At 50.2% G+C, this 17,247-nt stretch overlaps 1 protein-coding gene across 4 annotated transcripts in view; it reads left to right on the forward strand.

Moving 5' to 3' along the window:
• The first annotated feature begins 1,119 nt into the window (after positions 1-1,119).
• Positions 1,120-17,247, forward strand: part of LOC120928041 (limbic system associated membrane protein) — an 840,365-nt gene continuing 824,237 nt past the window's right edge. For all 4 annotated transcript variants that reach the window (XM_040339115.1, XM_040339117.1, XM_040339118.1 and 1 more), the window contains exon 1: positions 1,120-1,314. In XM_040339115.1, coding sequence (XP_040195049.1) covers positions 1,160-1,314 — 155 coding nt within the window. In that variant the 5' untranslated portion in view covers positions 1,120-1,159. The remainder of the gene's footprint in view (positions 1,315-17,247) is intronic.

A 17,247-nucleotide genomic window follows, 5' to 3' on the forward strand; every position in this document is an offset into this window, starting at 1 on the left:
GCAGAGACGCAACCTCAGTTAACCATCGTTATTTTTAATGGCATCTATAGCACTGTCACCTGCAGTGGCACAGTGCAAAGAAACCCATTGCAATCCAATGACAAGCACAAATACAAAATCACACACAGACACAACAGGGGGATAAAGTCCTGCCCATAGGAGCTTACAATCTAGAGGTTAGCCTCTTGCAGAATCCTGAAACTGGGGACATCCTTTTTGGAAAGTCAATGCTACAAATAAAATCATTGGGGGGAAAAGATGTAGAAGGAGAATGCTCAGATGAAATTTCCAGGCCTTAGGAGCCATGGTAGCAAATCGCTGCAGCGATGCGATGCTCGATGGTACGCGACGCAGAGATGCTCCTGGAGGAAGCGACGGCGGATGAATAGGTGGCGGGAGGGGATTACGGTTGGGAAAAAAGCCTGGGATTGTGAGCTCGGCTTCCCCTTTCAGTATAAGCAGGTCCCTGCATTTTGTATAGATCCTCCTCCACTCCCCCCCCCCCCTTCCATCCCTCCATCCCTCCTCCCTTCCTTCTCCATCCATCTCTCTGAGCTTGGGAAAGTGGGTTAGTGAAGATTCTGTATACAGTCTCAGCCTCAGCAGCATCCACTCTCTGCTCTCCCTGACTTTTTCCTTCCACTCTGGGATTCTTCTGGGATTTCTACCTACGGATACCTCCTTCCTACGCAAAAAAAAAAGGAGCATTTACGCATCCTGCAGGATTTATACCCCCCTATAGGATTTACTCACCCCCCCTATAGGATTTACTCACCACCCCCCCTTTCTCTGGTTATCTGGGGGTCTCCATCTCTCTTCTAGTTGAGGAAATTTAACACTTTTGGGAAAATCGCCTAAAAAAAAAAATCGCTTTCTGGAACTGTAATCGTGGAATAAGACTTTGTTTTATTTATTTTTTATTTTTTTCACAAAAAATGTTTTAAATATTTTTTTTTAAATTGAAATATATATATATTTTTTTGTCCTGGGTTTGCTTGAATTTTGTTGCCACTCATTTGTGTTTAGGAACTGTTTTTTCTTTTTTTCAACTGTCGTGTTTTTTTTTTTTTTTGGAAATTTGGGATACTAATAAAAACGACAAATACGTTTTTTTTTTTTTTTTTTTTTTTCGTAATAATAATAATAAAAGTTGGTCATCATGGTTTGGAGGTTGCAATCGGACAGGAATCAACTGCAGATTTTGCTCCTAAGACTACTCTGCCTTCTTCCTACAGGGCTGCATGTACGCAGTGTGGATTTAAACCGGAGTACCGACAACATCACCGTTCGGCAAGGGGATACAGCAGTCCTCAGGTAGGGGGCGCTCTGCCTGTGTTTTTATTTTATTTTTTTCTTATTTCCCTCTCTGTCTCTCTCTCTATCTGTTGACATGCAATTGAATGCTTGAGATCCTGAACCTCAACTGAGATGCTGCGTAGTGTTGATTATATACCTTTGCTGACATTGATTCTTGTTTATGATATTTTTATACTTTTATATGGAAATAAAACAAACAAAAAAAAAACATATAAAAAAATAAATAAAAGAAAAAAAATTGCATGGGCAAGCGTTAAGCGCTGGCTTAACAAACGCAGTGTCCCGCGGTGTCGTGACCCTTTACCCCGATGGAGACGGTCCGCTCATTTATAAAAGAAAAGTATTGATTTTTGATTCAATAACCAGCGATTGAGGGCCAGATCCACGTACCTCGGCGCATATATAGACCGGCGTAGCGTATCTCAGATACACTACGCCGCCGTAACTTAGAGCGGAGGTTCCTTATCCACAAAGAATTTGCACCGTAAGTTACGGCGGCTTAGTGTAAATGTGTCGGCGTAAGGGCGCGAAATTCAAATGACTAAGATGTGGGCGTGTTTTATGTTAATTCAACTTGACCCCACGTAAATGACGTTTTTTCGTCAATGTTTTCGACATGAACGTTATTTACGCAAAGCCCTAACGTTTTACGCAAACGACGGAAAATTTGACGCTGTCCCGACGTCCATACCTAACATTGCGTACGCCTCATAGAGGCAGGGGTAACGTTACGCCGAAAAAAGCCTTACGTAAACGACATAAAAAAATGCCCTGGGCGGACGTACGTTTGAGAATCGGCGTATCTAGCTAATTTGCATACTCTACGAGGAAATCGACAGAAGCGCCACCTAGCGGCCAGCGTCAATATGCACCTAAGATCCGACGGCGTACTAAGACGTACGTCGGTCGGATCGAGCCCCCATTCAGGCGTATCTTGTTTTGTGGATACAAAACAAACATACGTCGGCGCATCGTAGAACTTACGCGGCGTATCAATAGATACGCCACCGTAAGTTCTTTGTGGATCTGGCCCTGAATGTTTTGCACGGTTTATATATAAAAAAAAAAAAAGCTGTTTTTAAGTGTTTACAAAAGGCCAAGCGGCGCTACTGCCTCTGTTGGCGCCATAGGGATGAAATACACCCCAGCAATAAAGTTTGCCCCCCTTGTACCGTTGAGTTAAGTCTTACCCTTAGCCCTCACTTCTACGGGGCTAGCCGGTTTATTTATTTATTTATTTTTCAATATTTGCACCATTCAGTATATATTTTGCAAAAGGCAACATTGATTATTCCTAGTTATCCCACCGGAGCCCATTTTCCCCCTCCCCCCCCCCCCCCCTAGGGTTGTGAGCTAATCCTTCCCCTTGCTCTTAGGATCCATGGACGCTCTCTCATCAGTTCCATGGCTGATATAGGAATGTGACCAGATGGGAAGAATACTGGCATCAAGTGGTGTGCTCTCCGAGATATTTCATGTGTACCCTCTGTGGGTGGGCAGCGGGCACCCTACACGGGGCTGATCTGTTGAATGTTGGGTTTGCGCAATACTGTATGTCTCGTATTTATACAATGGTACATGATATAGGTATGTGGTTGTGACATTAGGTGTTGTGTTTAAGAGTCGCTGTCCCCCCCGGGTGTCCCGACCCGAGCACTCTCCTTGCCTCTGCCTCTCCGGAGTGGCACCAGATCATTGATTGTTCTTGTAAGATTTGGACAGTAGCTGTCTTCACCAAGGTGAAAATAGTACTTTGCAGTTTAATGTGAACTGGTACCCAGATGTGCATCCCTGGTGCCCCATGTCTCTCTGCCCACATCCCTGATACCCTGCCTTCATCCTTGGTACCCTGCCTACACCCCTGGTACCCTGTCTATATCCATAGTACCCTGACTATATCCCTGGCACCCTGTTTGCTTTACTGGTGCTCTGTCTACATCCCTGCCACCCTACCTACATTCTACCCTGCCTACATGCCTAGCACTTTGCCTGCTTCTCTGGTTCCCTGCCTGAGGCACTGGAACCTTGTCTGCATCCCTAGTAATCTTCTTGCATCCCTGGTACCCTATCTACATCCATAATACCCTGCCGACATCTCTGGCACCCTCCCTGCTTTTCTGGTGCCCTGCCTGCATCCCTGATACTCTGCCTGCATCACTAGTATCATGTTTGCATTATTGGTACCCTTCCTACACCCCTGGCATCCTGCCAGCATTCCTGGTACCCTGCCAGCATCTCTGGCACTCTGCATGTTTCATTTGTACCCTACATGCATACTTGGTACATTTTGTGTGTCCTGCCTTCATCCCCATCTCCCCAGTACCCGCCTTCATCCCCATCTCCCCAGTACCCCGCCTTCATCCCTATCTCTCTGGTACCCCAGCTTCATCCCCATCTCCCCAGTACCCGCCTTCATCCCCATCTCCCCAGTACCCCGCCTTCATCCCTATCTCTCTGGTACCCCGCCTCCATCCCCATCTCCCCAGTACCCGCCTTCATCCCCATCTCACCAGTACCCCGCCGTCATCCCTATCTCTCTGGTACCCCGCCTTCATCCCCATCTCCCCAGTACCCGCCTTCATCCCCATCTCCCCAGTACCCGGCCTTCATCCCCATCTCCCCAGTACCCCGCTTGCATCCCCATCTCCTCAGTACCCCGCTTGCATCCCCATCTCCTCGGTACCCCGCTTTCATCCCCATCTCCCCAGTACCCCGTTTGCATCTCCATCTCCCTGGTACCCCACCTTCATCCCCATCTCCCCCAATACCCCTCCTTCATCCCCATCTCCCCAGTACCCCATTTGCATCTCCATCTCCCTGGTACCCCACCTTCATCCCCATCTCCCCCAATACCCCTCCTTCATCCCCATCTCCCCAGTACCCTGTTTGCATCACCATTTCCGGTACCCCGCCTTCATCCCCATCTCCCTGGTACCCCGCCATCATCCCCATCTCCCCTGTATCCCATTTGCATCCCCATCTCCCAGTACCCCGCTTGCATCACCATCTCCCCAGTACCCCGCCTTCATCCCCATCTCCCCAGTACCCCGCCTTCATCCCCATCTCCCCAGTACCCTGCTTGCATCCTCATTTCCCCGGTACCCTGCCTTCATCCCCATCTCCCTGGTACCCCGCCTTCATCCCCATCTCCCCAGTACCCCGCCTTCATCCCCATCTCCCCAGTACCCTGCTTGCATCCTCATTTCCCCGGTACCCCGCCTTCATCCCCATCTCCCCAGTACCCCGCCTTCATCCCCATCTCCCCTGTACCCCACCTTCTTCCCCATCCCCACGGTACCCCACCTTGCAGCTCCATCTTCCCAGTACCCCACCTTCATGGCCATCTTCCCGGTACCCCGCCTTCACCCCCCATCTCTCTGCTCCCCTGCCTTCATCCCCATCCCCCCGGTACCCGCCTTCATCCCCATCTCTCCAGTACCCCGCTTGCATCCACATCTCCCTGGTACCCCACCTTGCATCTCCAGCTTCCCGTTACCCCACCTTCATCCCCATCTCCCCGGTACCTTTGCTGCATCCCCCATCCCTCTGGTACCTGTGAAAATTCTCTTTGAAAGATTGACTCATCCCATCATGTGAAAATGATTACAGGAGAGTGAATCACATGTGATGAAGCCTCCTCTGCGCTCGCAGGGAAGCTGATAAATTGCACTGCATCAATCCTCCGCTACGGGTTTAAGAATATTTCAGCCAGAGCCTCAAAGGCTTCCATTGACGCTTCCTCCTCCCCAACGTCCCGAGGTGGACAGAAATAATGGCGCGGCCTGGGGTTTAATGACCGTGTGCACGATGACTTAGGCCAGGATGTTGGGGGGGGGGGGGAGGTATCAACGCTGTGCCAGGCGCGCAGGGGGTTAACCACGCCGCTACCCGTATCGCTCAGTGTCATTCTGCAATGTGTTGACGCCGAGTGCAGCGGAACTGCTGACACAATTAAATGTGTTTCCTGGCCGTACGTGTGAGCGTCCGCGAGCCTATAGGATTCATCGCGAGGCGTGCAGCTATTCCACGCACACATATGTTTATCTTGATGGCAGGAAAGAGCGCGCGTTATCAGCGGATACATTGAATCCAACGCGGATTACAGACGTACGGGTCTTCCAACAACTCATTTTTATTTCATTATTTTTATACTCGTTTAAAGCAGCTTTTTCTTTTAGATAAAAAAAAAAAAAAGAAAACCAAATAGAAAGGCAAGAACAAAACAAAAGACAAAAGACCAAAAAAACGAAGAAAAAAAAAAGACAAAAAATTAACAAAAAATAAAAAATAACAACAAAAAAAAGACAAAAGAAAAAAAGATTAAGAAAAAAAGCAAACAAAAAACAAAACAAAAAAGACCAAAAAAATAAGAAAAAAAAGACCAAAAAAACAAAACAAAAAAATAAATAAAATAAAACCCAAAAAAACAACGACAAGATAAACAAACAAAACAAAAAAGACAAAAAAATAACAACAAAAAAAAAGATTAAGAAAAAAAGATTAAGAAAAAAGCAAACAAACAAAAAACAAAACAAAAACAAACAAATAAATCAAATCAAAAAAGACAAAAAACAAACAAACAACACAAAATAGACTTAAAAAATAAAAACATAACAAAAAACAAAACTTATCAGCGAATACATTGAATCCAACGTGGATTACAGGTGGCCCCAGATGTACGGGTCCAACTTCCTAATTTTTATTTTATTTTTATACTCATTTAATCAGCTTTTTCTTTTAGATGAAAAACAAACAACAACAAAAAAGCAAAAACAAAAGAAAAAAAAGTCCAAAAAAACAAACAAATTAGACCGAACAATAAACAAAAAAGACCAAAAAATAAAATAAATAAATAAAACAAAAACCCCCAAAAAAAATAAAGAACAAAAGTAAACAAAAAAAGAACAAAAAAAAAAAAAACCCAAACAAATAAAACAAAACAAAAAAGACAAAAAACTAAATAGAATTTCCCCTGGTGTAGAAAGCTGATCCTGTAGTAGTGCATACATTGAGCTAGATTCACGTAGCTCATTGGGAGGAACTGCACCCCATCATTGGGCCGCATTTTGTTGGTGTCATTGGGAGAAATTGCACCCCATCGTTCGGCCCCATTGTTTGTGTCATTGGGAGGAACTGCACCCCATCATTGGGCCCCATCGTTGGTGTCATTGGGAGGAATTGCCCCCTTTATTGATGTCAGTGGGGGAAATTATGCCCCATTGTTGGTATAAGTGGATGAAACAGTGCTCCAAGGGCCTGATAAATGCAAGCAAAGGGCCGCAACTGGCCCCCGGGCCGCAGTTTGGAGACCACTGCACTAGAGAGTAAACTCATGCATGCACGATTTATTTTTTCCTCCTATCTTATCATATTATTGGTATTTATGCTTTGCCATGGAACTGTACGTTACTGGAAATGTTTTACGCGTTTCAAATCACCATATTAGCATACCCTGTTTGTGTCCTATCCCGTCCTCTATCATTATACATAATAATTATAGTCTGTCACCTTGAGCCATAACATACAACCAGCTGTATACACCACGGAGCCGTATTCAGGTGCCTCCGTTCTCGCCGATCACGTGACGCGTGACTGTGATAATGAGAATGCTCCATGGTACTATGGTGGGGAGTCAATTACCTTTAAATATATAGCAACCTAGCTGTGACTAAGCTCCCTCGGAGGGCGGACAGATGAATTGTAAAATTTGCAAATGCATTGAATTGTTTGTTTGACTTTCTGCTTAGCGGCATTGTGTGCGTTGGGGTATAGATCGCTGGAATGTTGTAGGCAGTGCCGTACAAGAAATGCGTTGCATGTTTATGAGCTTGTAAGCATCTATGTTAGCTGTCCATCTTGACCTGTTTCCAGGGCCGTCTTTAAGGCAGGGCAAAAGGGGGAGCTTCCCCGGGCCCTGTCATTGTTGTGGGGCCCAAAGCAGCTGCCTCATACATGCCAACTATCCCAGTTTAAATCCCCTTGTCCCTTGAAGTTTTAGTCCTGTGCTGTGTCCTGATATCTCAGTGTGAAGTGCTGCTTCTAATGCTGCCCAGCTCTGCCCTATTGTTGTGTACAGACGACTCACATGTAGGCCCTGGGCCAGATCCACGAAGCAGTTAATACGCCGCGTAACTTCTAGTTTGCTCCGGCGTATCTTTGTTTTGTATCCACAAAACAAGATACGCCTGAAGCTGGGCTAGATCCGACTGGCGTACGTCTTAGTACGCCTTCGGATCTAAGGTGCATATTTACGCTGGCCGCTAGGTGGCGCTTCTGTCGATTTCCGCGTCGAGTATGCAAATTAGCTAGATACGCGAATCCACAAACGTACGTCCGTCCGGCGAATTTTTTTACGTAGTTTCCGTAAGGCTTTTTTCGGCGTAACGTTACCCCTGCTATATGAGGCGTACTCAATGTTAAGTACGGACGTTGTTCCCGCGTCGAATTTAGAAAATTTTACGTCGTTTGCCTAAGTCGTTCGCTTTGCGTAGAATGACGTTCACGTCGAAAGCATTGGCTTGTTGCGGGTTAATTTGGAGCATGCGCACTGGGATACCCCCACGGACGGCGCATGCGCCGTACGCCGCCGTAACTTACGGCGCAAATTCTTTCAGGATAAGGAAAATACGCTGTAAGTTACGGCGGCGTAGTGTATCTGAGATACGCTACGCCGGACGGAACAATGCGCCACGCTACGTGGATATGGCCCCCTGTGTTTACATGTAAATAACCGCCATTCATATGTAAATAGCTGAGGTCGGTTGCCAACTTTATCCACATGAAGGAAGGACTCTCTCAATTCTATAGGGCTCCACTTAGAATGGCCTTGGGCTTGAAAGTAGGGGTGCAACGGATCAAAAAACTCACGGTTCGGATCGTTCCTCGGATCAGGAGTCACGGATCGGATCATTTTTCGGATCGGCAAAAAAAAAAATCTCCCCCACTGTAATATCCACATGTCCCCCGTCCCCCCCACCAACTATAGTACCCCCTCGGTGCAGACACCCCCCTCCTCTCGGTACAGTGACCCCCTCCTCTCGGTACAGTAACCCCCTCCTCTCGGTACAGTGACCCCCTCCTCTCGGTACAGTGACCCCCTCCTCTCGGTACAGTAACCCCCTTCTCTCGGTACAGTGACCCCCCCTCCTCTCGGTACAGTGACCCCCTCCTCTCGGTACAGTGACCCCCCCCTCCTCTCGGTACAGTGACCCCCCTTCTTTTGGTACAGTGACCCCCCTTCTTTTGGTACAGTGACCCCCCTTCTTTTGGTACAGTGGCCCCCCTTCTTTTGGTACAGTGACCCCCCTTTTGGTACAGTGACCCCCCCTTCTTTTGGTACAGTGACCCCCCTTTTGGTACAGTGGCCCCCCCTCTGACAGGTACCGACAGACACTCCCCGAGCGTTGTGTCCCACGAGTGCCGGCTCCTCCTCTGTGGGTGTAAACAGAGGAGGGCCGCCGCCGAGTGTACCAAGATGGCCGCGGCTCCGGAGCGTAAATAGTAAATAGCTGAGGTCGGTTGCCAACTTTATCCACATGAAGGAAGGACTCTCTCAATTCTATAGGGCTCCACTTAGAATGGCCTTGGGCTTGAAAGTAGGGGTGCAACGGATCAAAAAACTCACGGTTCGGATCGTTCCTCGGATCAGGAGTCACGGATCGGATCATTTTTCGGATCGGCAAAAAAAAAAATCTCCCCCACTGTAATATCCACATGTCCCCCGTCCCCCCCACCAACTATAGTACCCCCTCGGTGCAGACACCCCCCTCCTCTCGGTACAGTGACCCCCTCCTCTCGGTACAGTAACCCCCTCCTCTCGGTACAGTGACCCCCCCTCCTCTCGGTACAGTGACCCCCTCCTCTCGGTACAGTGACCCCCTCCTCTCGGTACAGTAACCCCCTTCTCTCGGTACAGTGACCCCCCCTCCTCTCGGTACAGTGACCCCCTCCTCTCGGTACAGTGACCCCCCCCTCCTCTCGGTACAGTGACCCCCCTTCTTTTGGTACAGTGACCCCCCTTCTTTTGGTACAGTGACCCCCCTTCTTTTGGTACAGTGGCCCCCCTTCTTTTGGTACAGTGACCCCCCTTTTGGTACAGTGACCCCCCCTTCTTTTGGTACAGTGACCCCCCTTTTGGTACAGTGGCCCCCCTCTGACAGGTACCGACAGACACTCCCCGAGCGTTGTGTCCCACGAGTGCCGGCTCCTCCTCTGTGGGTGTAAACAGAGGAGGGCCGCCGCCGAGTGTACCAAGATGGCCGCGGCTCCGGAGCGTAAATAGTAAATAGCTGAGGTCGGTTGCCAACTTTATCCACATGAAGGAAGGACTCTCTCAATTCTATAGGGCTCCACTTAGAATGGCCTTGGGCTTGAAAGTAGGGGTGCAACGGATCAAAAAACTCACGGTTCGGATCGTTCCTCGGATCAGGAGTCACGGATCGGATCATTTTTCGGATCGGCAAAAAAAAAAATCTCCCCCACTGTAATATCCACATGTCCCCCGTCCCCCCCACCAACTATAGTACCCCCTCGGTGCAGACACCCCCCTCCTCTCGGTACAGTGACCCCCTCCTCTCGGTACAGTAACCCCCTCCTCTCGGTACAGTGACCCCCCCTCCTCTCGGTACAGTGACCCCCTCCTCTCGGTACAGTGACCCCCTCCTCTCGGTACAGTAACCCCCTTCTCTCGGTACAGTGACCCCCCCTCCTCTCGGTACAGTGACCCCCTCCTCTCGGTACAGTGACCCCCCCCCTCCTCTCGGTACAGTGACCCCCCTTCTTTTGGTACAGTGACCCCCCTTCTTTTGGTACAGTGACCCCCCTTCTTTTGGTACAGTGGCCCCCCTTCTTTTGGTACAGTGACCCCCCTTTTGGTACAGTGACCCCCCCTTCTTTTGGTACAGTGACCCCCCTTTTGGTACAGTGGCCCCCCTCTGACAGGTACCGACAGACACTCCCCGAGCGTTGTGTCCCACGAGTGCCGGCTCCTCCTCTGTGGGTGTAAACAGAGGAGGGCCGCCGCCGAGTGTACCAAGATGGCCGCGGCTCCGGAGCTAGGCCGAAGCCGCGGCCTTTCCTAATGTTAGGGCGGCGGCTCCGGAGCTAGGCCGAAGCCGCGGCCTTTCCTAGCGTTATGGTCGCGGCTCCGGAGCTAGGCCGAAGCCGCGGCCATAACATTAGGAAAGGCTGCGGCTTCGGCCTAGCTCCGGAGCCGCCGCCGTAACATTAGGAAAGGCCGCGGCTTCGGCCTAGCTCCGGAGCCGTGGCAATCCGCGGATCACAGTGTGTTCCGATCCGACGGGGGGGACCCGTTCGGATCACGGATCAACTGTGATCCGTTGCACCCCTATTTGAATGTGAGACTCCCTCCTAAGAATACCCTGTAACCAGATGAAGTGCCCTTACTTATTACATGCATTACATACAGACAGGGCCGGTGCTACCACTAGGCAAACTAGGCAGCTGCCTAGGGCGCACTGCTGCCTAGGGTCGCCCGGCCACTGCTGTTCCCACTATCTTCTCTCTGCAGCAAGTAACTAAGTCTCAGCATCAGCAGGCAGCCGCCGCACCATTTGCACACAGTGTCAGAGGCGCAGTGACGGCGGAGGACTGTGTCCTGACTCCCAAATGAATGGAAGCAAGCAAATATTCATTGATGGGCACAGGTAAGGCTGCATTTGATGGGCGCTGGTGAGGTTGCATTTGATGGGCGCTGGTGAGGCTGCATTTATAGGCGCTGGTAAAGGGTTGCATTTGATGGGTGCTGGTGAGGCTGTATTGATGGGTGCTGGTAAGGCTGCATTTGATGGGCGCTGGTAGGCTACATGATGGGTGCTGGTGAGGCTTTTTAGATGGGTGCTGGTAAGGCTGCATTTGATGGGCACTGGTAAGTCTGCATTTTTGGGCACTGGTAAGTCTGCATTTGATGGGCGCTGGTGAGGCTGCATTGTTGGGGCGCTGGTGAGGCTGCATTTATAGGCGCTGGTAAAGGGTTGCATTTGATGGGTGCTGGTGAGGCTGTATTGATGGGCACTGGTGAGGCTGCATTTGATGGGAGCTTCATTAAAAAGGTGGGGTATAAATGGGCAGGGCAAAGAGTGTGGAGTCAGGAGTGGAGACAGGGAGGGGCAAAATGAGATTTCGCCTAGGGTGTCAAAAATCCTTGCCCCAGCCATGCATGCAGGTCTAGTCCTGGAATCCAGCCCCGAACTCTCTATTATAAGAGTGGAGCGCAGGAAAAGGTGGAATACCCAACAAGGGTTCCTACAGCTTTCCCAGGTCGCCGGCACCCGGCGGGTCTCGCCATCCAGAAGCTCGCAGTTACCATTGGAGTAATGCAGCCACAAAATCTCATGTTTCTTCTGATAGGACTCATGCTGACGGACGGTCTTGGTTATTGCCGCCATTTTTATTCAAACACAGCGGCAGGCGCGTGACTAGAAAATGCAGCTTTCGGCAAGAAATAGGCGGAGCTTGACTGGCTTTGCCAGCAGTTAAAACGCACCTACAGTACACTGGGGTAGATTCAGAGAGAATTTACGCCGGCGTATCCATAGATACGCCGCGTAAATTCAAATCTGCGCCGGCGTATCTTCTTTCTGTATTCGGAAAGCTAGATACGCCGACATTAGCCTAAGATTTGACTGGCGTAAGTCTCTTACGCCGTCGTATCTGAGGGTGCATTCTCACGCTGGCCGTTAGGTGGCGCTCCCGTAGTTTTCAGCGTAGAGTATGCAAATTACCTACTTACGCCGATTCACTAACGTACGTGCGCCCGGCGGTAGTTTTTTACGTCGTTTGCGTAAGTCGTTTTCGTCGTAACGTTGCTCCTGGTTTTAGGAGGCGCAGCCAATGTTAAGTATGGACGTCGTTCCCGCTTCGAAATTTGAATTTTTTACGTCGTTTGCGTAAGTCATTCGCGAATAGGGCTGGACGTAATTTACGTTCACATCGAAACCAATACGTTGTTGCGCCGTACTTGGAAGCAATGCACACTGGGATATGTACACGGACGGCGCATGCGCCGTTTGTAAATCACGTCAGGTCATCACATATTAGCATAAAACATGCCCCCCTTCCCCATTTGAATTACGCACGCTTACGCCGGCCCCATTTACGCTACGCCACCGCAACTTACGGAGCAAGTGCTTTGTGAATACTGCACTTGCTCCTGTAAGTTACGGCGGCGTAACGTAAATACGATACGCTGCGCCGCCGTAGGCTAAAGCGCAGGTACGTGAATCCACCCCATAGAACTTTCTGCATCCAAAATAAAGCAGCACAAAGCAACGCACATCAAAAGCACTGTCTGAACGGCCATGCGTGCCAGGCATGCCACTTGGTTAAAGTCAAAGGCAGTTTGCTGACCCGTGTTTGACATCATGCGCTTCTTATGCATCTCAAATGCAGGAAACAATGCCTGCTGACATGAGCCTTTATTCTGTTCCAACACTCTGCCTCTCCCAAGGATGGGGGGCTATCAAAAGACCCTTCCACAACAGTGCGTCTCTGTCGTGTCAAAGCCTGGCCACACCCACTGATGACAAACTCACCGGGGGGGGGGGGGTGGCTGACAAGACATACAGAATGGCCCAGATTCAGGTACATTTGCGCGATATTTGCGGGGGAGCAGGGCAACGATTTTGCCCTGCGCCCCCGCAAATATTTTGCGCTTCCCTCGATTCACGGAGCAGTAGCTCCGTGAACTGCGAGGGCGCGCCGGCAAGTTAAATGATCCCGCCGGGGGCGGGAATCATTTAAATTAGGCGCGCTCCCGCGCCGAGCGTTCAGCGCACGCTCCGTCTGGAAACTTTCCCGACGTGCCTTGGCGGCAAATGACGTCGCAAGGACGTCATTTGTTTCAAAGTGAACGTGAATGGCGTCCAGCGCCATTCACGAAGCACTTACGCAAACGACGTGAAATTCAAATTTCACGTCGCGGGAGCGGCGGCTATACTTTAGCATTGGCTGCCCCTACTATTAGAAGGGGCAGCCTTGCGCTAAAGTTGCCGTACGGAAACTCCGTACCTGGCTTGCGCGGGGCCCGCGCAAGTTTGTGAATCAGTTGGTAGTATGCAATTTGCATACTACACGCTGATCACAATGGGAGCGCCCCCTAGCGGCAAGCACAAGAATGCAGCCTAAAATCTGCGAGGCATAAGTGCCTTATGCCGCGCAGATTTTAGGCTGCAGTCGGTGTAACGAGGTTCCTGAATCAGGAGCATTCGTTACACCGGAGCAAGTAAGCAATTGCGCCGTGTAACTTATGGTTACACGGGCGCAATTGCTTCTTGAATCTGGGCCATATTTTTATCGCTTTATATCACTTTATATTTTTATCGCTTTATATCACTTTATATTTTTGTACGATAAAAAAAAAAAAAATCCGTCTTTCTCTCCAGGGACCTGTTTGTGGCCCTCGGCCTTTTACTAAATATATTGCATCTAGTTGCTGAATCGCTAGTTTCTTTCTACCTGGAAGGGAAATACCAGAATCAATTATTGTTTAAAAGCCAATTTTTATTTCCTCTTCTAAAAAAATAAATAAAAAATGGAGGCTGAAAATAATATATGTATTTTTATTTTTTATTTCCCTGTTTAAAAATAGTTTATCGCATCACAATACGTCCTGCACCGACCCGGCTATCTCAATTTATGGATAATTTAGCACTTTCATGAAAAAGAGATGACCGGTCGATACCTCCTGTATATTTAATAGCTTAGCGTTTATGCGATAGACGGTGAAAACCGCGCCGCCATCTGGGAGATGAACCGTGATAGGGAGAAGCGAAAGGGATTATGATTTTCTGCAGGCGTGGGAATATTCTGTCCATCGCAGCAATTAAGGTCAGATATAGGAAGGCGGTGGTGTCATGGCAACGAACTGCGTGCACCCCCTACCCCCCCCCCCCCCAACTTCCAATAAAAATGTAAAGTTCTGAAACAGTTTAACCTACAGATCTCAAAATGCGAGGGAGAGGGAGATATAAGTAAGAGGTCACCGTTTGTTCAGCGTGGTAAGTTCTCCTGAGCTGCAGCCTAGAATGGAATAATTGTATGGAATTGTAACCAGAAAAAATTGTTATGTTATGGCTCCCTTTAGAATTATACATGTGCACAGCGGTGTAGTGTTAGGTAGGTCACGCGTCAACATACATTTCGTATATGTGTTGACAGGCATTACCTAAAACATAAATAAGGACACTTACCTACCTCCATGCTGAGTCTCCCATAGTGGCCCATAGTGACCTACAGTCCCACCAAGTCCTCTGAGAGCCATTAGCCCCCACAGTGCCAATCAGTCCATGACATTGCCTGGGACAACTTTGCTGCAGACCCCCCAGCCCCTCACAGTGCTCACAACTTCCAACAGTGTCTACAGTGTCCTCCAGTCTCCCACAGTTCCTCAGGCAAAGCCCCCCAGCATCCACAGTTACCCCCAGCTCCCTACCAGAAACCTCATGCCCTATAATGCCATCAAGTCTGCTCCAGAGTCCCCTAACCTCCCTCCAAAACCCCATAACTTGCTGCAGAACCCCCAGCCCATCACAGTGCTCACAACTTCCAACAGTGTCCTCCAGTCTCCCACAGTTCCTCAGGCAAAGCCCCCCAGCATCCACAGTTGCCCCCAGCTCCATACCAGAAACCTCATGCCCTACATGGCCATCACGTCTGCACTAGAGTCCCCTAACCCTCCTCCAAAACTCCTGAACTTGCTGCAGACCCCACAGCCCCTCACAGTGCTCACAACTTCCAACAGTGTCCCCCAACCTCCCACAGTGCCCTCCAGTCTCCCACAGTTCTTCAGCCAAAGCCCCCAGCCTCCACAGTTGTCCCCGGCTCCCTCCAGAAACCTCATGCCCTACATGGCCATCAAGTCTGCTCCAGAGTCCCCTAACCCCCTTCAAAACCCCATAACGTTCTGCAGACCCCCCAGCCGCTCACAGTGCTCGCAACTTCCAACAGTGTCCCCCAACCTCCCACAGTGCCATCCAGTCTCCCACAGTTCCTCAGGAAAAGCCCCCCAGCCTCCACAGTTTACCCCGGCTCCCTCCAGAAACCTCATGCCCTACATGGCCATCAAGTCTGCACTAGAGTCCCCTAACCCTCCTCCAAAACTCCTGAACTTGCTGCAGACCCCACAACCCCTCACAGTGCTCACAACTTCCAACAGTGTCCCCCAACCTCCCACAGTGCCCTCCAGTCTCCCACAGTTCCTCAGGAAAAGCCCCCCAGCCTCCACAGTTTCCCCCGGCTCCCTCCAGAAACCTCATGTCCTACATGGCCATCAAGTCTGCACTAGAGTCCCCTAACCCTCCTCCAAAACTCCCGAACTTGCTGCAGACCCCACAGCCCCTCACAGTGCTCACAACTTCCAACAGTGTCCCCCAACCTCCCACAGTGCCCTCCAGTCTCCCACAGTTCCTCAGGCAAAGACCCCAGCCTCCACAGTTGTCCCCAGCTCCCTCCAGAAACCTCATGTCCTCCATGGCCATCAAGTCTGCTCCAGAGTCCCCTAACCCCCTTCAAAACCCCATAACTTGCTGCAGACCCCCCAGCCGCTCACAGTGCTCGCAACTTCCAACAGTATCCCCCAACCTCCCACAGTGCCCTCCAGTCTCCCACAGTTGCTCAGGCAAAGACCCCAGCCTCCACAGTTTCCCCCAGCTCCCTCCAGAAACCTCATGCCCTATAATGCCATCAAGTCTGCTCCAGAGTCCCCTAACCTCCCTCCAAAACCCCCCAACTTGCTTCAGACCCCACAGCCTCTCACAGTGCTCACAACTTCCAACAGTGTCCTACTGTGTCCCCAAACCTTCCACAGTGGTATCCAGTATCTCACAGTACCATAGGCAAAGCCCCCAGCCTCCACAGTTGCCCCCAGCTCCCTATCAGAAACCTCATGCCCTATAATGCCATCAAGTCTGCTCCAGAGTCCCCTAACCCCCTTCAAAAACCCCTAGCTTGCTGCAGGCCCCCCAGCCCCCTCACAGTGCTCAAAACTTCCAACAGTGCCCTCCTGTCTCCCACAGTTCCTCGTGTAAAGCCCCCAGCCTCCACAGTTGTCCCCAGCTCCCTCCAGAAACCTCATGCACTACAATGCTCCAGAGTCCACTAACCCCCTCCAAAACCCCCTAACGTGCTGCAGACCCCCCTGCCCCTCACAGTGTTCACAACTTCCAACAGTGTCCCCCAACCTCCCACAGTGCCCTCCAGTCTCTCACAGTTCCTCAGGCAAAGCCCCCAGCCTCCACAGTTGTCCCCAGCTCCTTCCAGAAACCTCATGCCATACATGGCCATCAAGTCTGCTCCAGAGTACCCTAACCCCCTTCAAAACCCCCTAAATTGCTGCAGACCCCCAGCTCCTCACAGTGCTCAAAACTTCCAACAGTGTCCCTCAACCTCCCACAGTGCCATCCAGTCTCCCACAGATCCTCAGGCAAAGCCCACCAGCCTCCACAGTTTCCCCTAGCACCTGCCAGAAACCTACATGGCCATCATGTCTGCCCCAGAGTCCCCTAACCTACTTCAAAACTCCCTAATTTGTTACAGACCCCCCAGCCCTCAAAAGTTCCAACAGTGTCCCACAGTGTCCACCTGCCTCCCACAGTTCCTCAGGCAAAGCCCCCAGCCTCCACAATTGCCCCCAGCTCCCTCCAGAGACCTCATGTCCTACATGGCCATCAAGTTTGCTCCAGAGTCCCCTAACCTCCTTCCAAAATGGACATTCCCCCACTGGGACACCCAGCCCCATTCAGACCCCTTCAGCATTTTAATACATATTTTGCGTCTCCATATTTTTTTTTCGTATGAATATAAACTTTCCTTGCTGTTTCGAAAAATAAGGTTCTGGAAGAATTTACCAGGCCTTGATCTCAATGAGGTTGAGGAGGACCACTGGTCTAAATGGAATCAAGACGGATGCACAAC

The sequence above is a fragment of the Rana temporaria genome, chromosome 2 (assembly GCF_905171775.1).
Source record: "Rana temporaria chromosome 2, aRanTem1.1, whole genome shotgun sequence".
Classification (NCBI taxonomy): domain Eukaryota; kingdom Metazoa; phylum Chordata; class Amphibia; order Anura; family Ranidae; genus Rana; species Rana temporaria.